Source organism: Aythya fuligula, chromosome Z (genome assembly GCF_009819795.1).
Source record: "Aythya fuligula isolate bAytFul2 chromosome Z, bAytFul2.pri, whole genome shotgun sequence".
Classification (NCBI taxonomy): Eukaryota; Metazoa; Chordata; class Aves; order Anseriformes; family Anatidae; genus Aythya; species Aythya fuligula.
The window spans coordinates 9,285,316-9,310,334 of NC_045593.1; the positions used below are offsets into that span (position 1 = coordinate 9,285,316).

General features: G+C 45.1%; 1 protein-coding gene across 1 annotated transcript in view; it reads left to right on the top strand.

Moving 5' to 3' along the window:
• Positions 1-25,019, top strand: part of DNAI1 (dynein axonemal intermediate chain 1) — a 138,492-nt gene that overhangs the window by 64,324 nt on the left and 49,149 nt on the right. Inside the window, exons 14-15 of the mRNA XM_032205523.1 lie at positions 19,301-19,390; positions 23,638-23,725. Coding sequence (XP_032061414.1) covers positions 19,301-19,390; positions 23,638-23,725 — 178 coding nt within the window. The remainder of the gene's footprint in view (positions 1-19,300; positions 19,391-23,637; positions 23,726-25,019) is intronic.

Sequence of the window (25,019 nt, forward strand, 5' to 3'; positions counted from 1 at the left end):
ACAACAAACCCAGGGAGAGCTGTCTGTGGAACTGGCTGTCACTGAGATTCAAAACACCCTATCCTGTGGTTGATCTTGAAGTTTTCTAGTGAATTAAGAATTGTGATGTGCAGGTAATGCTCTTAAAGTAATGTCTCTTAAAATGCCTCCATGTGTCTGTCACAGAAAGCCTCCAGGGAGACGATATTGTAAAGGACTGAGCAAAATATGTTGCTACGTCCAGCTAGCTTTTTAATTATGTCTACAGGGTAACCTGAGTTAAGATTGAAGCACTGTATGTGCTTCTGATCTCATTCATAGCAGTAAAATTGTGGCAGCACAGATTTTAACATGGTCTGTGTGATCCTGCTGAGGGGCAGTGATATGTGTTTGGTTTGCTAGCTTGAACTTAGAGGTACTGCTGCCAAAGCTATTGCTCTAAACTGATTTAGGCTTTCTTGCCTAATTCAGTCATACCTCTATGCACGTTGTACTTTGGCACGTCACGTGTGATTTGTCCCCCAGATGTGGCTCCTTGTTATTGCATCTTGCAGTCAAAATCTGAGAAATCAAGGGATCCTGATGGGACTGCAGATGAATGTGGCACTTGCCAAGAGCAGGACCAGTGCTTGCTATAAACAGAGAGGTTATGCAAATGTAACATTTCAGAGAACACCTGAATTTTATATTTGCTGCTTGTCTGGCCAAAGCTTTTCCCCTAGCAAACATTTGTAGTTTTTCTTACAGGTTTACATGGTACCGCAGGAGAGGGTTGTTATCATCGTACAATGTATCATGCACTCACACACAAAAACTACCATTACACATGCAAATCCCAGAGGGCAGAGAACTCCAAGCTCCTCCTGTTTCCTTTAGGGTTCCAGTAAAAAACAAACAACAACAACAACAACAAACACAACAACAAACTGTCAATATAGTTAAGTTGTACATGCAGCTTTTTATGACCTTGCTGCAGCATCCTACAGGTGGTCACAGTTGTTACTGTACACTGGAGATGCCAGAATCACAGAGCATTTGTGATTTGTTCCCCAGATAATATTGGGAAGGACAGAGTATGCTTAAAGTGGCCTTATCCATACAGAGCAGAAGCAGATACACTCTGCAGCCTGTAAGGGGCTTTTAGAAGTAGGTTTATGTGTAGCTCTTGACAGCAATGTGGCTGTCACAGGGGTGAAAAACATTATTAGGCACTCAAGGGAGATAGCTCTGCAGAGGAAAGAAGCTACCTCATGGGTATGGACAGATGTAGGTATGAGTAGCCTGTAGTTCCCATTTGTTTGTTTTATTTCCAAAGGTCGAGTGCTGAGAATCATTATCCTTATTTTTCCTCCACAGTAAAGTACCTGTATTTTTAGTAGACTTTAGAGTTTCTTACTTACCATGCCATAAAACTGAGTGAGCAGAAGTAGTAATAAGTTGATCACACAGCTTTCAGGAAAAGCGCTTGTACATCTGTTGGAAAGATCTGAACTGCAGGTATTTGTCAACATCAAGCAAAAAGTTTAGAAAGGGTTTTCTCTCATTTTGATGGGAGAAAATTAGACTTGAAGGATGATTTGTTATGTTGAGACACTAGATAGTTTTTCCTCATTCAACATTTAATGGTTCTAGAAAATGATGTCTCGTTTTCCAGATTTGGTTTAAAGATGTACTGTTCTCTCCCACCAGCACCCCAACTAGTCTGAAGCCTGTTCTTTGTCTAGACTACCCCGTGCAGTCCTCACTTACATAGAGACTGCAAGCCCATGACTTTGAAGACCAATCAGAAAAGTAACAAAGCTCTCCTGAACAATTAAGAGCCTTTGTTCTCTGGGCTGCCTGGCTCCTTCCTTTTCAAACAATGCAGCCCTTTCACAGTGGAAGCAAAATGGAAAGTGAGTAAAACAGCCCGACTGCTCTTTTCTTTTCCATTTCACCTTCACTAACTTAGTAATATCTCAGTAAGTTTGCATAAAACAATGCCATTGTAACATATCCCATTATTAAGAACAAAATAATATAAAATTTCTGATTCTTTCACCTAAGAGTGAGTTCATCTGCCTATTACTGGTTCCTGTATCTTTAAACAGCATAGCAATGGCTTCTGATGGATTTGACAAGTGTCTTCCATGTATTAAGCCCTACTGCAGTATAAATAAGGGAAAGTTCTGGTTTGTTTTAAATTAGACATTTCTCCCTCCTTACTACCAATGGATTAAATTCTAAAGTCAGAACTCCAAAAAAGGAAAAGAGAGGAACAAACGAGCACATGGACATGCAAATGTATATGCATGCAGCACAGTGTGCCTAATACAGCCACCAAAGCCTTAGGTCTTACAGGAACATAGAATTGGAAATATTCTCACAGGTCAGTAAATTAAGAACTCTGCCTTGGCAAACACCTGCTTAAAAGAGTCAGCTCCTGGGAAACTGTGCTAAACCTGCCGTGTTCTGCTGGGCAAAAGCCTTTGTGAGGTTAGGCTAAATCCCACCTTAATTGAAATAATGCTCTAAGTGATAAGCAAAAGCTTCACACCCATCATCTCTGATCGTCATCATTTTAGGAAGAAATCTCTTCACTCGGAGGCTGGTGAGGCCCTGGCCCAGGCTGCCCAGAGGAGCTGTGGCTGCCCCATCCCTGGCAGTGCCCAAGGCCAGGCTGGATGGGGCTTTGGGCAGCCTGGGCTGGGAGGGAGGTGTCCCTGCCCATGGCAGGGGGGTGGAATTAGATGGTCTTTAAGGTCCATTCCAACCCAAACCACTCTATGATTCGTTCTATGATCTCTACCACTGAGTACTCCTAGAAAGCAAGTCCCTGGACAGGGTGTCTGCTTCAGGCAGTGGCTGAGTCCCGGAGCTTGGCTCTGGCTGTTAACCAGGGTGGCCAAAGTGGTACAACTTGACTAGACTTGGGCATGTGGAGCCCACAAGAGCAATCTCTTGAGAGAGGCTCTCAGCACAGAGGCCTCCTCTCTTTGTCAGTCTTCGAGCTATGTTTTTATTTTTCTCCTGTCTTTTAAAAAATAAGTATTATGATTAGTCTTTATAGCTGAGAACAGTGCTTTTTTTCCTATTCTTTATCCCTGGAATGTGTGAAATATTTTAGATTTGAAGCGTTGGGAAGCTGGAGCAGTTCAGAAACAGGGATTGGTAATAAGCTGTCGCCTGTGTGAAAGTTTTTCTTCTGTTCAGTCTCTCTTTTAAAACACTTCTTATTCAACAGATTTGTTTCCACCGTGTGCTTCTAGTCCACTTCACAACAAAACAAGGACTTTCTTTCTGCTTGCTGCTGGGATTAGTACAGTGACAGTACTGCTGCAGGGGATTGGATTTTTTTTTCACTTGCACACCGTCAGAATTGCTAACTGAATTCCCAGTGCAGAGTGTTGACCCTAAGATCTGCAAAAGGAGTATTTCTTTTGGCTGTGCTTAGAGGAAATCTCAGCTGTGGCAAGCTTGCCCATGTGCACAGCTTGGTTTGGAACTGCTACGGAGAGATCACTGGTCAGAAAAACAACTTGGTTCATTGTTAACTTACTGAACCTGATCTTGCCTGCCTGGGAGCTGACACCATGGAGCTTCAGATGGCATCCTGAAAGAATTATTTTCTTCCTTCTGTTCATGCACAGGAGGAGAAAGGGCTGGCTGCTGCTCGCTAACTCTTCACCAAATGCTACTCAGGTTAAATATGATGCTCATGCTTAAGACCAAAAGGGCAAGGAAGCATGGTAATAGTCTGCAAACTGCCAAAGGAAACCAGGGGCAGTGCCAGCTTGTACATTAGTTTCCCATTTGAATATGTGGAAGTCCCATCTCAAAAGTAAACCACATAAAATACACCTGAGACTCTCTTACAGTAATTTGCCCTGCAATTTTTTGATCTCTTCTCCAGCTCTACTTTCTGTGTTGAAATCTAAGTCCTTAAATAACTCTACAGTGAATCTTGGCAGTTCATGAAGCCACACCAGACTCACCTGATGGGGTCTTGGTTTGCTGATGGAAGTAAATGAGTTCAGTTTCAGAGACCCTTTAAAGTCAGCACAGCCTGCTGTTCTCCACCCCACTCCATGCTGCTGGAAAAAATTCTTCACTCAGAGAGTGGTGAGGCCCTGGCCCAGGCTGCCCAGAGGAGCTGTGGCTGCCCCATCCCTGGCAGTGCTCAAGGCCAGGCTGGATGGGGCTTTGGGCAGCCTGGGCTGGTGGGAGGTGTCCCTGCCCATGGCAGGGGGGTGGAATTAGATGGTCTTTAAAGTCCCTTCCAACCCAAACCACTCAGTGATTCTATGATTCTATGAAGCTGATTGTGTTCACTGCACGTAGGAGAAAAAAAAAAAAAGCATTTTATTCATAATTTCCTGTCAAACCACCACACTGTTTCATTTCTGATGATGGCCACTCTCCTAAATCTGTCATCTGCAGTCAGACAAACAGCTTTTGCAGCTTGCTTTGCTTCGTAGATGTTAGTGCTTCACATAATATTTTGTTCATTTGGCTTCAGGCAAACAAAGAGTTTGATGCAACGAAAACAAAACAAAAAGAAAAGACAGAAGGTTGCTATCAAGGTCAGAATAAAGATCAGCTGTCTCAGAACAGGCTTGACTCCCTTCCTTCTGCCTTCACTGCTAAGGAGCACAAAATGGGTGTTTGCTGGGGACAGTTCAGTGATAAAGCCTCATTCAACTCCATAAGAATACTGTTAGGGAATAACTTCAGAGGAGAAAGAGAAATTTGGAGAAGAAAGGAGAGCAGTGGAAATCTGACACCAAGGTGGCTGGACAGGAGACAGGGATGAGGAGAATCAGTCTTGAGAGCTGGCAAGTGGGAGAATGTGGCCCGAAGGGATAATACAGCAGAAACCTGCAGACAAGGATGGTTCAGCACCAAACCTCTAGGGTAATAAAGCCAGTCGCATCTTGTAGTGGGTCAGTGCAATGTCTGTACAGAAGACCTTCATCACCACCTCAGGCTTTCTCCTACTTTTCTCCTGCTGCCAGCCCTGTCTTGCATTCCTGGCCCAGTGCAAGCAAGGCAAAAAGCCTTATTCACCTCTTACATCCCAAGAGTAAAGCAGGACGCTGTACCCTCACCTAAGAGTCAATACTTCACTTCAGTCTTTCAGTACAAGCACAGAAGAACAGAGGTGTGGGAAGAGCATCCATGGGCCAGCCAGGGGGTATTTGGGGCCCAGAGAACTCTATCGGACAGACACTTCCCTGCTGGGGCAGTCCTACTGCCAGCAGTGAGCTCCGAGTCCAGGGACAGGCTGCTGCAGCATCAGCTGTGCTGGTCGGTCGAGGATTTGCCACTGTGCTCCTTGCTGCAGCACCGCGAGGCACGTTGTGGCTCTCAAACACCTGTCCTGTGTTTGCTCCCTTGTCCCCTCCTGGACGGAAGTGTGGGCAGGAAGGGCTGTGCTTGGGAAGGGCCAGATGCTTGCTGTAGAAAATGGGGTAAAGAACAGCAGCTTTCTGGTTGTCCTCAGTTGCTGGTTGCTCACTGCAAAATCAAAACCCAGGTGGAGGATACTCTGTCTCCCACACAGTCAAGTTTCTCTGCTGTCGGGGAAAGCTCTGATGGGCTGCACGAGCCTATCCTGAAGCTTTAGGCTCATTTAGGCATGGTGGAGGTGGTGGAAAGTGCAAGGCACTACTGTGGCAGAAATGCTGGATAAAATCTTTTGCTTCGTGTTTGTACCTTGTTGAAAACATTTTAATGCTTTTTGAGCCACTTTAAAGTTAGAAAAGGTAAGTGTCTAAATGTTTCTTCCGAAGTATCTTTGACAATAATGGACAAAATCACTGTTCTTTTAACTTCAGTATTGTATTTTTTGAGATGGTATCAGGCTGTACCTTTTGGATATTCAGTTTCTGTAACTGGCTATTTTATAACTGTGCCTTGGGTATGGATTCTTGCAGGTTAGAATTTCTCTTGCAAAAGCACTGAAACCCTCCCTTGCAGATCACATAGCGTTTATCTGAAAAGGTGTTTTTTTTTTCCACTTTGATGCTGCTTTTCCCTCTGTACTTTATACAGATGCTCAACTTATTTTCTGCCTTCTGCTCTCACTGCTGCTTGCTTAATAGATTCTTCTCTAGGTATTGTTCTTCTCTCTCCCAGTCCTTTTAGTTGAGATCCAAACCTTCTTACTGTGGATTTTCAGGTTGTTTGTAAGCAAAGTCTATGTAGTTTTATTTGCCTTTTAGTTGTACTGATGCTTGTTTGTTGAGAAACCTTCACTCATAAAATTTGAGAGTCACTTGTAAAATGTAAGTCTTTAGACCTTGGGATGTTGGAATGTGTTAGCCCACGCTTTCAAAGGGCAGAGAAGTTGTAATGCATTTGTTTGATTGCTTAGATCTTTGAATCCTGCTCTGCTACTTCAGAGCAGTCACAAAAGTTAACTAAATATTTAACAGAAACCAGGAAGCTGTGTTGGATCTTTGTGGAAAAAATGTGTTTCTGCACTGGCCTGTAAAATGTGACTGCTGATTGCTGGATCCTCAAAATAGATGGAGCAAGCAGCCAGAGCGGATGGCTCTTACCGGCACTGATGCAGCCTGTGAACAGCAGCGTGCTTCTCCGAGGAAGATGAAATAGTGATGAGGGAGTGATAAGGGCAGAGCTAAACGCAAGCTGAGCAGGATGGTGCAAGCGAAGCCACCCAGCTGTATAGCGGGATGTGGGGAGCAGGGGCAGCCACAGCTTCCACCCTTCTCCTGCCACCGTGGTGAGCTCAGTGGTCGGGGATGCTCAGCACCGGGCAGGTCCTGGGGCCAGCTCTCCCCGTCCCTGCTGCGAGCCTGCTCGGCCCTGCGATGACGGGAGCCTTCTGTCAGGCACATTACAGATGCTGTCTCTGATTTAGCAGCATCATACAGCTTGGGGATGTGGATGCGAGCCTGCCTGTTGTGTGTCTGCTGTCCCTGAGCATGGAGCGGGGAACTTCTTATTTTGTCTGTAAATTGGAAATCTTGCTCAATGAGCACAGTCAGAATTGAAACCGGGAGCTGTGAATTGCAATTGGTTAAATACCCCTGAGCTTTGCTGGCCTCTGGCACCCATCATTCAGCTGCATGCTGTGTGTGACATGGGAGCACCACCGTTGACAGGACAAACAGGAGAGAGTCTAATGGCTGGGTCCTTGCTCCTCAGCTGTTAACATACCAGCCTAATAAATACAGAGGGAAGTGCTGTGAGAGGAATAAGGAAGCAGATTCCTGGTGAAATGCTGTACAAAGCAGAGCATCCGACTCCCAGCAGGAGGAAAACAAACTGAAAGTAGGGCCAGCCCTTATCCAGTGCTATTTATAACCGAGCTCTGCTTCCTCCAGATAAATCTGAGTCTCTGAAGCATGAGCAATGTACAAGCCCCAGGCTGGGCCTTTGCCCTGTATCAGCGTTACTCCCATGGCCATGCTCTCTGCTCAGCTTCGTGCTGTGTCCCTCCCTCTATCACTGAATGTGCTCTTTGATAGGAGAGGTTTCTCTGCCCTCTTTCTGCATCCCAAGTTAATGTGTGGTGTTTGAAGGTGCTGGTGCAGTGGATCTGATTCCTCACTCCTGTCACAGCTTGGGGCTGTGAGTCCCAGGATGATGCTATCGAGGTGGGAGGCAGTTGATCTAGCTATGGGAGAGAAGTGATTTTCCAAAGAGGAGTGTTTTTGGGGTTAAATGTGAAATGGGAGTTTATTTTACAAGGAGTCTACAGTGCTGATAAACACATCTGAATGTTTTCCTTCAGCTATCAGGAAGCTTTCAAGGACTTTGGGTGAAAAAAACAACCAGGAAGGCTTGTAGTAAAGCTTGTAAGTAGCCATATGCTGCCTGAATGACAAGGGGCATTTATAAATTTATTAGATGAGAACTTTCTGCTATTGCCTGTAGCAAGAGGAACGATCTTGCACCGGAGAAACCTGTTGTTTGCTTGTACCCATGAAAAAGCCATCAGCCAGCATTCCTGTGGTGCAGGTGACTGATAACCTGTGGATATGAGCTGCTCTGGGCACTCCTGTGCTGTGCCTTCCCTTCCAGGATGCTTTGAGATGCTTTGGGTTTGCAGAGCAGTAGACTGACAAGATCTTTCTCGGTGAGGATGGGGTCCTGCCAGGCTAGCTGCTGTGGATGATGCCTGACTTCTTCATGGGTGAAGCAGCTGCCTTCATTTCAGTACCTATCTACTGTTACCAAGCCTTTAAGCCACCCTGACCCTCCTAACTGGCACAGGAAAGCTGTGTTACACAAAAAGACAGTAGCAAAAGTCAGGAGATATCTGATTAGATCCTGACTTCTGCTTCAGATAGAATGGCAGGGAGTACCTTAGGCCAGAATTGCTCACTAAAGATATAAGAAAGATGAAAGGAGCCCAAACTAGACTGGAAGGTATCAGGATCTTTGAACATTTTGACATTCATTGGCCATCTAAACTATTTCCTCTCTAATGCACTCAGTACACCCGAGTGTTTAAATATTGCCGGCTCACCTTTAGGAGGAGGTAGTCATTGCAGACCTTATCTCTTTAATGGCTTCTATCCTGAGGGCTAGTTTACATCCTAAGCACTCTGAGCTTATCCGTTCTGTGTCATTACATGATTTTACAGTAAAACTTCAACATATTTTTATACAAAGGACAGAATAACACTAAAAACCCCCCTTTACTTAGCAGCTCCCTTATCTCTAGTTTGCTGTCATAGCTGGAAACATTTGCATTTAAAAGAAAATCCAGATTCTAAGATAGGAACATTTGTCATTGGATTTATTTTTAAGTGTTTATATATACGTATGTAAATCAAAGTAATTTTTATTTATATCTCTCCATCAGCTTTTACTCAAACTCAGAAGACTTGTCTGCTATACAAAGCAGTCTCGTCTATTGCAGTGAATGAAGCAGTCACAGTGCGGTTGGATTTGACACGCAGTAAACTCTTGAGAGCTGAGACTGAATTTCAAATCAGACTGAACCTTCATTTCTGGAACAGAGAAACTGTTCCTGAGTCACTAAAATGAGAAGTGGCACAAGCCAGTATGGCATCATAGATATTACGATACCATTCCTGAAGTGCTTTCTTCAAACTGAGATTAAGTAGCCTAGCAGTCTTTACCAGTACTGACAGAGTGAGGTCATTACCTGGAAAGTCTTACATGTAACACACCTCTTAATATACATGAAAAGGATTTCTATAATTCCCCCTGACCTGGCAGTACCACTTTGCTGAATCCTGCACCACCCTCTGATTTTTTTTCTGCACTACTGCCACTAGAAATTCCCTAATTTCTACTTGTTTACATGCTTTCTTCTTCCTGTCTATGTTCCTCTGTACTTCTCTTTATCAAATTTCATCTTGTTGTTTTCAGACTGTCTCCAGTTTGTCAAGATAACTTTGAATTCTGATCCTAACAGAATCCTTTGTCTCTGACCTGTGTCATCTGCAAATATTCTCTGTATTTTGCCATCCCTTATGCAACCCTCTAATGAAAATATTGAATAGAACTGGACCTAAGAGTCCCTTGTGGGAATCATCTACAGATGTTCTCCCAAGTGCTCAGGAAATCAATGATTATTACTCTTGAAAATTCATTTTTTCAATCATTCATACACTTCATAGTAATTACATCCAGACCTAATTTTCTTAGCTTGCTTCTGAAAACATCACAGGGAGTATGCCAAAAACCTTACTAAATTAAAGGTATACCACATCTGCTCCTTTCCTCTAATCCTTTAGACCCATTAGCCTGTCAAAGAAGGAAATCAATTTTGTTTTGCCAAGATCTTTCCTTGACAAGCCTATATTCACTGTTCCTTATCTTCTTACCCTGTAGATGCATATTGATGGCTTAATACTTTGTTCCAGCTCTCAAAGTTCAGAGTTAGGCTGACTGGTCCTCAGTCCTTTAACCTATCTTTGAAGACAGGTTTTGTTTTGGATTTCCTGGGGACGTTTTTGCCCTGTTCCTATCCTCCAGGACCTCTCCTAGCTTCCACAGATAGTTTCTAATGATTCAGAAATTGCTTCAGCTGCTCTTCAAGCACTCTAGGGCGTCCTTGCTCAGTCAGATATATCTGTCTTATCTCAGTATTCTCGCCTGCGCTCCTTAAGTTTAATTTTGTTAAATATCTAGTCACAAATATCTTTTTGTATAGCACTGAAACAAGGAAGGCCTTAATAGTTCTGCTTTACCTGGGGGATGTGGTGGCACCCACCTTTCTCCTTCTAAATGATAAACACAGTAAAACAGAGGCTCAGATGAATATTTCTGGGATATCTGATTCAGGCTCTGGGCCCAAAAAGTCACATCCCCGTCAGAAGAGTCTCCAGCTTCTTCCCCATGCAGGCATCCCAGGCAGTGACAGGAAGGTATTGCCCCACTCCTGAGGGCTGCTTTTCTTCGTGAGGTTTCTGGGTGTGCAGACTCTTGAGTCTGACAGTGGCAGCTCAGCTCTCCTCATATGGCAAGCCTGATCCTTCCTCTCAGGGCTGGCTGCTCCTCTTTAGCTGTGGCTGGATTCCTCCGTCTGCTTTGCTTTTACCAGCACCATGTCTAGAGCTCAGGGATGTAGATGGGGACAGGGACTATGCTTTCACAGCAGGGCTTCTGACAACAAAATCAAGGGCTAAGGTCTTTCCTGGTAATATTGACCAAAACTGTTATTGTGTCTCATCTCTTCCATTCTTGCTAGATGTACCATAGCAGAAATGCTGTCTGCTTCCCAATGTAAGAATGGTAAAGGGCCCTGACACAACCCAGTGGTCTCTTTTGCTGAGCAAGCACCACAGGCAGGAGCACTTTATGCTCTACCCTGCCATCCTGGCTCCAAGATGGACAAGATGGCCACTCCATAGTGCTGGTGCTCCTCATCGAGAGGCCAGCTGGAGCTTACATGGCTCCTCCCTGCCTGCCTGCTGAGTCTGCCTTTGGTAGGAAGCCCAGGCCCACAAGAAGCCAGGGAACAGCCAAATCTCCTGCTATAGTGGTATCGTATGCCCAAAGTACAGAGGAAGAACTTCTTCCCCAAGTGTAGACCTAAATCTTGGAATAAGCAGTCTGCACTAGGTTATCACAGCTCTTTAAAACTGTCATTCCTGCCTCAAGTTAGGATGACTCATCTATATATAGCTCACTCTTTGCCTTTAACCCAACTAACCATACTAAGGGGTGAAGCTTTCTGTCTTCCTCCTTCCCACCTCCACACAGGACAGCTTGCACTGCTGCCTATGTTAGCACTGAGGCCTCCCAGACAATGTCCTGCTCCTCTGAGGCTTGCTCTGCCCATCTCTTGGGATGCGTAAAGATTGACATTGGAGCTACTTTGCAGGTACTTTGGAGCACAAGTCCTGTGAAGAGCAGCTGAGGGAACTGGGGTTGTTCAGTCTGGAGAAGAAGAGGCTCGGGGCAGAGCTTATGGCTCTCTACAGCTGCCTGAAAGGAAGGTGTGGGGAGGTGGGGGTCGGCCTCTGCTCGCAGATAACTAGTGATAGGACCAGAGGGAATGGCCTTGCGTAGTGCCAAGGGAGGTTCAGGTTGGAAATGAGGAGACATTTCTTCTCAGAAAGAGCAGTCAGGCACTGGGACGGGTTGCCCAGGGAGGTGGTGGCGTCACCGTCCCTGGGGGTGTTCAAGGAAAGGTTGGACGTGGTGCCTGGGGACAGGGTTCAGTGGGTGACAGTGGTGGAAGGGGGGTGGTTGGACCAGATGATCCTGGAGGCCTTTTCCAACCTTTATTATTCTATGTGAGTGAAGTATCTTGTGCTTTCTAGGTGACCACGAGTTGTTTCTGGAGGGTCACTTGTGACAGATTTGAGGAGACCAGCTGTGTGCCTTGCATGTGCTCTTCCTTGGCTTCACTTCTGAGAGCTGCCTGAGGATCCTCAGCAAGGCCCATGTATGGGGCCAGGCTGGGGAGCCTGGTACACAGTAAATGAAGAATGGCTGGCAATATGCTTGATCGAGGGCATTTGGGGACTTTGTTATAGAGGCACTGCTTTGTCTCAGCAGCAAGGAGGGACAAACTCTTTGCTCCAGCAAAACAGGAAGTCAGTGGACTTGGGATCGGCGGACTGACTTAGGAGATTTTCACCACAGCAGATCCCTTGGGCAAACAGCAGAGGAAAGTGATACAGGGAGGGAAATAAACAAAAAAAAATGACAATTTGTCATTGACAGGAAGAGAATGTGAAAAATTTCTTCTCTGCTGGTAATGAATTGTTGTTTTTGAATGCTGCTCTGCTGAGAGTCACTGGCAGGAACCAACAAGAAACACATTCGGAGGTGATAGAGGGAAGAAATGAGAACTGCTTCGTTGCTCAAATTGAAGACTGCTGTAGAGGAGTCCAGGGGAATATGTGCACCAGAACACAGGAGAGATCAGCCTGGCTCCAGAAGATGTGACATACAGAGGAATTTATCATAGACTTCAGCATGAGCCCTCTGCACGGTGCTGTGGCAGCCTGAAAACAGGAGAGCAACAAAATGGAAGAAGTATTCTCCACGCAGACCAGTAGTAGCCACTGTTTGGACTAACACATCCAGCGTTGGATGGGTCCTGCTAGGTAGAGTTTGGTCTATCTGCCTCTCTGAGCATCCACACTGTGTTCATCTGTCAGCTGCTGACCTGAGGTGCCGTGTGATGGATGCAGCCATGAGAGCTTGCGCCCTTAGTGAGGAAATGTGGTTTTGACAGAGGGTTTGTGCCTGTGCTCTGCTGCCAGGGCAGGCACAGCTAGAGAGAGCTGAGGAGCAATTACTTCACCATGTCTGCAAGTCTGTTCAAGGAGCAGATCTTTGCCAGTGGGAGGCCTTCAGTAAAAGTCTTTGGTCAGTGTGAGTGTAAGAAGTGTCTGAATCTCCCTACTTAGCCCTCTGTGCTCAAGATTTGAAGAAAACAGGGTGTGTGGGAGAGCAAGGGTGCTCTCTGCAGACGGTGACCTGGCTGCCTGGAAGGGCTGGGAATCACTTGTGCTCCTGCAACACACAGCTGGGCTCCTGCGAGAGACTGGGACTCCGTTCATCTAGGGTGCCAGGTAGGTGAATGCCCTGACCTGCTGGGCTGGGCAGGATGGCAGCTCTGTGAGACTGGTTGTCTCTACAGCTTGACAGTGAGTTACAAAGGAGCTCCTGAAGAACGAAACAAGTACACGTGTCTAAAGCTGAGTATTGGAGAAGAGCATGAAGACAAAGAGAGTTAAAGAAGCTGGAGGGTGCAAAATGAGCTGTGATTATTCAGCGTCATGAAAATGAAGGGAAAATATTTGTGGAGTGTATTAGAAGTTAAAGGAATGAAGAATGTAGGCTCATTGCTAAAACAAGCTTTCAGCTAATATTGAATGGTATGGAGAAGAACGAAATATTCGATGCTATCCTGTTCAATTTTACAATAAACGTATGAGACTGACTGCTTAATATGATTAATGTAAAAAGGAGGTGAAAGCATAGTTCAGAATAGGGAGAGAACATATTAAATAATGTTTAGATGAGACAGGTGTGTGCTCATCATCAGGATCAGCTTAAATGTACCCTGGAGTACTTAAAGAATTAGCCAGAGCAATTTCAGACCATTAGCAGGTATTTTAGGGAGTTTTGTGGCTATATGCATGCTGGATTTTAAGCAGAGGTTAGTGTTTTTGTGCAAGCCTTTATGCAGCATCTGATCTGACAGAATACAAGGGTTGGGGTGTGCCCTGGGACATGGATGAAGGGAAGCATCGCCCTGCTGTTTCCTGTGGATGGGGACACATTCACATACCCATGGCGTGAATTGACTGGAGTAGTGAAGAATGTAAAGCCTGCTGTCATCAATCCCAACACACTTTTCAGTGGTGCCATGGAGCCAATGCCTGGGAAAAGATGTTTCTGTGGGTGCTTTCCTCAGAGGGGCTGTCATTGCATGCAGGAGGGACAGAGGCATGGACAGGGTAGCAGAGACCAGAAAATAGTGTCTGAACGATTCATCAACGCTAGAGGCATCTTAATCCAGCCACAGCGACTCTCAAACCGTGTATGAGAGCACAGCAATGTTTTGGCAGCACTCCAGCCTGCAGGACAAGCATGGCCATGAAAAGGAGGAAAGATCTAAAAGGACTGGAAGAAGTGAAAAAACATTTGGGTACAAACGATAGGATCGGACCAAGGGAAGTACTGACCAGACTGACCAATTTTGATCGCTGGAAAAACATTGGAACAAATGGCAAAACCATTTGTAAATGTCTAGATAATAAGGTGATTCAGAGAAGCCGACATGGATTTGTCCAGAATAAATTGTCAAGCCAGTATAATTTCTTTTTTTTTTTTTTTTTTTTTCTTTTGTTTTTTTTCTTTTGTTTCAGGGAAATGGGCCTTGTGAAGAAGGAGGCAGTTAAGGTTATCGCCTCTATCCATCTTGGCTTGACTAAAGCTTTTGATCCAGGCTCACACAGTGACTTTCTTATAACTGTAGTAGAGAAATATGAATTGTATAAAATCACCATAAAGAGGCTGCTCAGGTGGTTCAGGCTCTGTGCTCAAGGAGCAGTTATCCAGGGCTTGCTGTCAGAAGCAGAAGATGCTTCAAGTGAGACCCTTGAGCTGTCAGCCCGGGTCTTCTTTTGATCAATACTTTAATTAACAACTCAGATTACAGAATAAGGAAGGCCCCTTGGGAAGACGAGACACTTTGCGGGACACGATTATGTTCAAAATGATCTTGATAAATTGGAAGAAAGGTCCAAAATCAATGTGATGAAATTCAATAAAGACGAGAGCAAATACTACATTTAGAAGGGGGAAATTAAATGTACAAACCAGGGGATGACTGGTTAGGCAGCAGGGTGCTGGAAGGAGATTTTATGGCAGATCACCCACCGCCAATGGTCATCAGTGCCATTTGTGCATTATGCAGTGCTATTGCACAAAAACACGTAATTTGGATTTATTAGCAGGAATATAAAGTAGAGGAGGTTGTAACTCCTGTTTTTGCCCAAGCCAGGCCCTGTACAGTCTGTCTGCAGCTGCAGAGAAGGGCTGAAGGAGAAGCACAGGAACGGTGAAGGCTCGGAGAGCAGGACATGGAAGGAACAGTTTAAGCAATTGGTTTTGTTTGGCTGGGGAAGAAAGGGAAGGGAGCAGTGACACAGCAACCTTATCTTGACCTCTTGAAGACTGTTATGAAAAGGGAAATAAACAGTTGCTTGCTGTGTCCACTGGGGAGATGACAAGGAGTAACCACTTGATTTGTGGTGAAGGAGGTTTCCTGCGTAAGGCCAGTTAAGCACTGACACTTGCCTACAGGGCAGGTGTTGGGTGCCTCTTGTTGGAGGCTTGGCAGAACAGGCTAGCTGAAATGTCACCAGGTAGGGATGTGTCTGACCCTGCCTCAGAGCAGAAGAGATGCCCTTTTTGGTCACTCCAAACCCTGCATTGCCAGGACAGCTTTGATTAGGGCCGTACCGATTGCCAGGTTGGCACTGGAAGGAATTTGTGTCCGGGTCACGTTGGCCCAGACTTTCTTCAGCAGCCCAGGGGGTCACTCGCTTGCTGGAGTGATCTGAGTGTGCTTCCTCAGGCAGTTCCTGTAAGGGTGACCCGAGGATTTGATACTGCCTTGGTCTTTCTTCTTCCCTACCTGTGACAGACCTTATTCTTTCTTTAATCTTTGAATGACCAAAGCTCTTTTATTTCACTTAAGGGCAGGATTCAGCAGTGTTTTGCTGCTCCAGTGCTGGCAAAGGGCTCCGTGGAGCACAGTTAATGGGGAAGGAAGGAATTGCTCATCAGTCAATGTGCATGTGTCGCATGTGGCACCCCACAGCTGAGCTTTGGCAAGCCAAGAGCCAGCCGGGGGGGCTGTGTTTGCAGTCGCAGGTGTCTCCTTACAATACAGGCACGCAGATCCTGCCCGTGGCTGCCTGCAGAGTGCGCGGGTCAGCCTCGTGGTCAGAACAGCTTTGGCCAATTGTATTTTCTCAGCATGAGTGACTAACAGCCTCCATGCCATGAAAACTGATTGAGCATTATTTCTTTTCTAGGAATGACATCAGAAACATAGGAATTTTCACGTCAGATTGGATAAATGGTCTAATCTCCTGTTGGCCAGGAGCCACTGCCAGCTGCTATAGGCAAAGATTATAGTACTTTCTTGCTAAGAATTGACGAATTATTGCCCTGCTAACATGCTCTACATGGCAGTGGACATGCAAGGTTTTACTTTTATTTTTCTAGGAACAAGTAATAATTTTGAATAGTCTCATTTTCTTTATAAATAACCAGGCTTTGAGAAGTAAAAATTAAGAATTATTAGGCTCTTCTCAGAGGTACCACATAGCAACGAGTCTCACAAACTGATTTTGTGCTGTGAGTATAGTTGGGTTAAAGATCACACTGAAAAAAATAAGTGTATCCTTGACTTTATTATAGGTCCCATCAAGATCACTCACTTAAAGTACTCTGTTTACTTGTCTCCTCTCCACTGTTTACAGATGCTTTTCTTTCTCATGTGTTTTTTTGCTTTTACTCTATCATAATTGAACTTTTGCTGTAAATTGTCTCATGCAGCTGCAGTCCTGGGATCATTATTACATGCTTCGGAGAAAAATTAACTTCTTCCCAGTACACACACAGTGGCCTGCTTCCCACATCAAATGTCCCACCCCGCACAGCACGGATACTGCTGATGACAGGAGGTTGTGCCACGTTTGCGGGCCTCTGGGAGCAGAGAAAAGGCCGGTTCTGAGCAGATGCCCGATTTGATTGCAGTATCACGAAGGCTAATTACTCTAATAAGCGTTCATGGGATTCAGGGATCAGGAGAAAAAAGATCACAAACACTATTAAGGTGTCAGAGGTGTTGACAGCAAATTGGAAGTATCAAGTGCCAATTTCTGTTTTCTGAAATTCGGGCTAATGTCACTGAGAGCTGCTGACAATCATCTGAGGGCAGATCCTGATGCCCTTGAGGGACTGTGTTCAAGCTGCCTACATTATGTTCCTAACTCAGGTGCTATTGAATGCTTTGAATGTGGAAGCAAAAGTACCCCAAGCGAGTCAGCCTTCTTGCTTTTGTGGGCTGCCAACTCCACCTGTCTATATAACAGATGAGGAGAAGTAGTAGTGACAATGATAATAGAAAACTTGAATAGCTATCGATCAAAGAGAGGGTATTCAGGGTGAGCAGACCCTGGGGAAAAGCTCTCCAATTGGGGAATGCTGAAAGCAGTTGGTTTTGGGAAAAGAAGAAAAAAACAAAAACCAAAAACAACAACAACAAAAAACACACACACACAAACAAACTAAGGTTGTGTGAGTGCTTGTGTTGTGGGACACCTCCCAGTGAGGTTCCTGCAGCACGCTGTGTTAACGTATAAGTGAGGGCTCTGGAGCTGTGTCTGCACAGTGTGATCAGGGAAGGACTCCAGCTGCTGAGCCTTCATCCACGTGTTTTCCATTGATGTGACGGGCTGTTGCTTGGCTCCAGCTCAGGTACAAAGTGTCTGCACTGTGCTTAGCCAGAGCAGAGCTGGGAAGTCAGCTGCTGCTGTCCCTGCAGAGCTCAAGGAGAGCTCACTAAGGAGCACCTGAACACGTACTCTGACAGTGGGCAAGTGGGGACTCTGCCTGCAGAGAGGGCCTGGACCAGCTCAGATCCTAACATGTGCATTGCTGGGAAGTGTGACTGGTTTTCCCAAATATTTGGGCAAGTATAGGGAAGAGGCAGAACCAGAGTTGGAGTGAAGTTATGTTGGACATACAAATAAAACCATCTTATTGTCAGACTAGTTTAGAACGGCATTTTAAAAAGCTCACATTTGAAGCACATCCCTTTTTCTGTGCTCAGGATGAGACATGTAGAACATGTGTTTTTAACCAGTTCCCCTGAACTTTATGTTTCTCACTCTGATTTAAAATTCCTCACTACGCCAACCCCTTCATCTGAAGCAGCTGCTGGTGACCACCATGGTCAGCAGTTAGCTCATGACCCCAGAGAGATATTCCTGTAACAGATATACATTTGTGCATGGTTGCCAGCCTTGGAAATCAGTCTTCGCCATATGTGCCATTGGACCTGTCCTTTGATCACTAGCTGTTTATTCTGGGCCACATTGAATTATGCCAGTCCTTAATGCAAGCTGGCAGAAGTGGTTCCACTTGGAGACTTCGATTTCTCCTCTGTGAGGATGTTCAAAGGGTGTATGCTACACAAGACTCTTCAGTCACATCTTATGGCCATGTAACTGTCATTTTGATATATTCTCAGATGCATTCCCTTTCATTTTATTTTTCCTTCCTCAGAAAATTGTGTTCTAGGTAGGGGACCTGTTCACTAGAGAATTAATTACTCTTTGGTGAGTCTCTTGCTGAATTTTCATGCTTCACAGAGCTTCACAGTATAAACAATTTTACAAAACAGAATTAACACTTTTTCCCAAAGAAGTAACATCAGGATACCCAATCTGTGTAATTGAACTATTCAGAACGCGGCTTGTTTTCTGGACTAGGTACCAGATAAATAGCTGGTCATAGATGCAGTATTTGGTAAGCTCTAGGATAATCATGCCCATTTATCATGGGTGATATTTAGGGAAATGTATCTGCTGCACTGCCTGGACAGGAACAAATACACCTTTGAAAACCTCAGCAGAACCTGCCAAAGTGCTTGTCCCCATCCAGAGCTGACAGATGCCCACAGGAGTGTATGCTGACAGGCCCAGTGACAAGTCATCCTTTTCTCTTCAGTCTGATTGAATTCCCAGATCTGAAAATTGAGCGTTCTTAATGCTTTTGGTCTAACTGAAATGTCTCTTCTAAACTGTAAGCCATTTATCTGAGTTCTAATCTCTCCTGCTGAGCTGTCACAGTCAAAAGGCAAATCTCCTTACCAGGCAGGCAGATGCTCTGAAGGTGTGGGGAGAATTTCAGTTTTAATGGAGATGTTTTGATCCCCCTGAAACAGAAGTCCCCCAAGGACCCATGGCACACATTGCCTGCAAGGGCTCATCTGCACCACACATAGGGACAGAAAGCTAATTTGAGCTGGGCTGGCTGAAGGGTAGCCCTATGATACTGCACCCGGAGGAGTAAACCACATGGGAAGGTGTTTGCACAGGGGCAGTGATGTGCTCAGGTGTCTTGGAGACCCTTTTGAGACATCCCTGCACTAAAGTGAGTGACGGGAGTGCTGGGGCACCCACGAAACTGCCTGTGGTGCTGAGTGTGTTCTTACATGCTGTGAGCCAGCATCAGGCCTCTGGGGTGGAAGCCAGCTGCTCTTTAGGAAGGATGTGAGGGGACCCTGCTGAGCGCCTGGGGCTCTGCCGTGCTAATGCTGTGCTAACTGGGGCTGTCTGCTTGTTTCAAGGTCAAGTGGCAGAAGGACGACATGGACAACAATTTGAACTTCTTCTCTGTCTCCTCGGATGGACGGATTGTGTCATGGACTTTAGTTAAGGTAAACAGTAGGTGGCAAATTGCTTTCCTGGCCAAATTATAACCAATTGCCTCCAAAGGTCAGTCATGCATTGGTTTTATTATTATTTATAGTGACCAAGGTTCAAAAAGAAATGGAAACAAAAGATCACAGGTGCAGTCACAGCTTATTGCTGCCAGCTCCCAGCTGGGTTGGGGGGCTCCATATTAAACTCTGAAGTAAGCAGAACCTGCCTAACTCATTGCTCAGGACCCACCCTTCATCTCATCTGCACCTACAGCACACTGTGGGCCTGAATACCTGAGATCATTTTTCTGCCTTGCAACTGCTGGAATTCAAGACTGGTCCTTGCTCTGACACCTTCCTTGTCCTGGGAGCGTCACCCGGGGACAAGGCAGAATGATCTGCTTTCTTCCCCAGCTTCAAGACTCCCACCCCCAAAATGCTCCCCTACAGATTGCAATTCAGAATGGGAGAGGGAAGGTGCAAATTTCTTCCCTGCTCTGGTGCAGTGTGTGGCCAAAGTTGCAAAGAGTAATACAGGATGTTACCTAGGAGCCTGGCAGCTGCTGCCCTGTCCCCCAGAGCTGCTAGAGCAAGGAAGAGCAAGTTGAAATACTAAAATACTACAGCCAGAGAGCAGGGAGGAAACTTGCATTTACACTGGGATGGATGGCAGCAAGCAATCGAACAGGCAGAGGGCTCCCCCCTGCCAAGACATTGCCTGCTCACACCAAAGACAATCTCTGTAAACTCATTGGCATTCTCTGCCTTTCATTTCTTTTCCTTTTGGAGTACATACATTGATAGAAATGTCCCTAAATGACCCTTAGATTTATGTCTCTGAATCTCAATGTGTGTTTTTTCTGTTGGGTATTTGAAAATTACTTTTTTTTTTTTTTTTTTTAAATTCTGAAATAATTGAATTACCCTAAACGGGAGTTTGAAGCAGCTGTCCCATTATTTCCCAGCAAGCAAAGAAATTTCTTTACATCTTTGGATGCTTTTTTTTTTTTATATAACCTTTTATACCAAGCCATTCAAAAACTGTCAGTTCTGAAAATTTTAGGCCTTGCCATGATGGTTAGGGTTTTATCTCAAACATTATACATACATTTAAGACTCATGTTCACTTTAGGAGTGGAAACCACTTGTAAGGAGCACAGACAGAGTTTGCAGAGGGCATTGATTATCAGGTTCTCTCATAAACTCCTCCAAATTCATTCTTGCAGCTTTAGACCCCAAAATCAATCCCTCCAGTGAGCGCATCCCAAGTCCTTCTCCCAAAAGCTCTCAGAGCTCCCTGAACAGGGACAGGCTAACATTGTTGCAGCACTCAGCTCCTTTATCTCCTGCATAGAAAAGCCCAAAAGATTTATGCTGAAGTGGGTGGTGCACACCTACAGCTAAACACATCCAGTTAAGGTGACCTGGCAAGTTACACGTATCTCCTGAGCCCTGGTAACTGAGTGTGCTCAGCTTTCTTCACTCAAGAGATGACACTCACTGGATTAAGGCTCTTGTATTTTAAACTTCAGAGAAATTTCACAGCTGGGACAACCTAGGAGTCTGCAGATAGGCTCTGATAGCAACTCAACTTGGGGAGGGCTTTTGGAGACAGTTTTGTTATTCATCTCTGCTTAATTGTGTTCCCACACTGTAAGGTGCTTCTTTTTCTTGTCCCTTCAGTCTGTGGTTTTATACACACAGCAAGGAGGAATGAACAGCCTGCTTGAATTGCAGCTTTACAAGAGAGTGAGCTCTGAGTTTTATTTAGAATAAAATTAAAGAGACTCCAGAGAACTTATATTTTCCAAATCCATAGTGCAAATATGGAATAAATGAAAGAGAGCTTCATTAATCATTTTGACAGGACTATCCAGAAGTAAAGCTGCTTTAAACACTAATAACTCTTTGACACCTCCAAAGCTGGGAGCACAAAGTGAATAAATTAATTCTTACTTCTAGATGGACATCTGGTAAGCACCACTCAAAAGCTGGCTAGAAGACTTGTCAGATTTTAGCTAGGGATGGTCGATCTGCACTGGCTGTGGTGGTTGTCTCTGTTAGAAGCAGGCACCATCACTTTGGACAAGCTTCATGTAACATTCATTTGTGCTCAGGCTGTCATCTTGGCTTGGTTTTGGGTCATCATGAAGGTGTGAAGCTGAGGAAGGATGCAGGAATTCGGCAGCTGGGTGGCTGTGCTCTCCCACTTCAGATTCATGCGCTGCCTGTCGAGGAGAGCTGTCAGTGCAATGTCAAGAATCAGCTGGTTGGGGTGCAGTCTGGCACAGCCCTTCGGCCTGATCCTCAGTGCTCCCAGGTTTGTAGTCATAGCTCACCCTTCCTACGTGACCTAGAGCTAAATTACTGAACAGCTCTGGGCCTCCTTTGTCACTTGAGGTTAATAACAACAGCTAAAGGGAAGTAGGCAGCTGCGAGGCTTAATTCACTAACGCTTTCAAAGTGCTTTACAGTTGTTTGTCAGAAACAACATATTATTGTTCAGTATTCCTGGAAGGCCAGGCTGTCAACAGTCTGTTTACCCAGAGGAATATGTGAATGGCTCTGGCGATAAACAGCCCCAGGAACAGATGCATTTTCCAGACTGCGAGGCTGGGTACAAAATAAAAGCAGCACTACAGGGAACTCTGCACAAGTAGGATCCTGTATGAAGGCGAGAGGCTACAGGAGCTGTCCACGGAGGAGACCTGAGCCAGGTGGAGATTCTGGGAGGCATCTTCAAAGAAAGGCTGCAGAAACGCATGAGCTTAGAGAGAGAACCTCATGTGGTTTGCCTTTTTGCTTGAACACACCCGTGTGCCTGCCCACAGCATGTGCCTGCTGAGTTAGGCTCTGTTAGACACACTGGGTTTATCAGAGTGTTAAACACAAAGTACATGACCTCTTTCTTAATGTCACTTCTGCCTGTACCCCCTGAACCTGGCTTGTTCTAACCCACGTGCTGTAGGAAGAGTCACTAACAGAAGGTAGGAGTCCACAGGCTGCAGGAGGCTGTCCTGCTTCTTGCTGTGATCTTAGAGAATAGTTACTCCCATCAATAGGCAAGAGCATGTGGTTCGGCAGCAGTGCAAATTAATGAGGAGGAAATTAATTATTTTATGGGTTTTGTCCTTTCTTGAGCCTTCCATGACTGTGTTCCCCCAAAATACAATACAAATGTCTTACAAAACACAGTTGCCTCTGAATTGCAGTACTGAACAGATGCTTGCAAGGTCTTCTCCCCCTTCCCCTAATGCACAATTCCCTGGGACTGACTTTTCCTGGCAGAATCTTTTTTTCCACCTGAGTCCTGCTCTTGGTTTAGAGAAGCTCCAACTAAAGCTTGATTCACTGAGCTAAGAAGTTATGTTTTGTTCTCACAGTGCTCCAGTGGGAAATCTGCAGATTCATGAAAACATCCAGTCCTCAGCCCACACTTCTCACTAATTTAATCTTTAGTTCTTTGTTCTTTTTATCAGCCCCAGGGTATTCTTATATTCACAACCAACTCCAGTCTGCAGAGGTATTTTAATTCCCAAAGCTAGTCTAAGAATGGATCTTTGCCCTCTCTTTTTTTCCCTCATACTCACCCACATGGTGTCTATTTTCATCAGGCTTTTGTCTCCTGCCAAAGTTGTAAACTCTTTGGGACACGGCCTTTTTGCCCTGTGTTCATACAGCACCTAGCAAAGCAGTGTCGTGGCCTGCGATGAGAGCTCTTTAGAGCTCTGGGGATAACAACAACATGGGGCACTTTTCCCTTGGGGTAGCTGCTTGCTAGATGTACTAGAAGTACTGGGACTTGAGGCTGCTCAGGGGACAACAGAGGGATGGTAAGAAGAGGGGACTGGTGAGGTGGTAAGTTACTATCCATTAATGTGGGTTTAGTTAGCTCCACAATAATACACCATACCCATCTTCAGCCATGCGGGGTGACTTCACTTAACACAATGATTTAAGCTGACAGTGTCAACCCACATTTTAAAACATTGACCTCAAAACCTGAAGCTGTCCAGGTCAGTTGCATGTGCCTGGGTGATGTACAAGTGGCTCTCAGTACCAGTGCTTCAAAATACCAGTTTCCTGGAGGCCTTATGTAAAACAGCATGTTAGCAAGTTGCCAACTGCGGGCATGAAACATTAAACAACTTTTGGAAAGCTTTTTAAAATTCCTCCATAAAATTTGCCATTTGAAAGTACTGAATGTCTCTGTATTGTTGCTGTAAAGCCTGTTATTCATGTGGAATCTCCTCTGCTTGCAGAATGAGCTGGTTCATACAGATGTCATCAAGCTGTCAGCAGAGGGAACAACGATGCAGGGGCCAGAGGGGCTGCAGCTGCAAACGCTTGGTAGGAGCCCAAGTCCTTGCCATGCTGATTAATTACTGACACAAAGCCTCTAATCAGTCATTCAGAGGAATTACATTGGGAGTGGGATGTTGAGATGGAAAAGGACCGAGAAAGGGTTACTCCTCCTGGCTTTGAACGTGTGGTAGGGCAAAGTCTGCCTGGAAGCAATGGCCACTAATTGAGTCAAGGTTTGCTGCTTGTCTTTGCTTGCAGAAAAAGATGAACATTAATTCCAAAAATGTTCACTTTGCCCTGACATCCCAGTGCAAACAAGGCGTGGGCATTACCTGTATTTGTCAAACCTAAGTTGGTTTTATTCTTCCTACCAGACATTGATGTGAGCTGGACAAATCAAAAAGAAAAGCAACCTTTGCCCTCTTCTGGGTGCACAGCTCACCCAGCCTACAGTGGGATGTGCCTCCTTTGGCTTTGGCTTTCTAAAAGCACAACGTCCATTCTGAGCTCCCTATTTGAATGTTAGGCTCCCCCCATACAAAGTGGGAACAGTACAGTCCTTTTAGGCTGAATCCCCTCATCCTGGCTGTCCTATGCTTGAGACAGGATTGGGTGAGTCACCTCTGGAAGTCCCAAACTACACGGGGAGCCTTGAGGAATCCCCTAATCATCCTGCTTTTCCCTATGAAGTTATGGTCTGGGTTTGGAGGAGGCACTTGCTCTGCATTTAAGGATGTTCCTAGGCTAGTAATTGCCGAACAATTTGTTTTTGCGTTGCCACACAGATTCCAGGAGGCCAGCTAAAGACCAGCAGTACACTACAGAACTCCCAGAGGCTTCAGGATTATTTGTTAGTGTTACTGGGAAATGGATTTTTTGGAGACTTGCCTTGAATATTTAACAATCTATTTAAATGTTAAAAAATGCAGACAGCATTACAGGGTTGAAATGACCTTAACAATTCTCTTGAGATCTACATTTTGTTATCGCTTAAGACATAATGCTGTTTTCAGCTGCCTTTGCAAAAAGTTCTCTGTAACTATGTGCTTCTGAGCCTTGTCTGCTTGTTCGGATTTGTCCTCTGATGATTGCTGTGGTTGTCCCTGCTGGTCAGGAGACTGAAATTGCTCTGGCAGTCAGCGGACGTCCCGTCTTCTGCTCTGGACCCTTCTGAAATTTTCTTTCACCACCATTCAAGTTTACTTTTTTGGATGATGTTGCATCTGTCATGGGAGCAGAAGCCAGAAGATCTCAAGAAATCACATCCTGTTGTGACTGACGCCTGTTTTAAATACAGGTCACAATGTTGCTTGATTTGAGGCTTTTGAAGTCAAGAGAA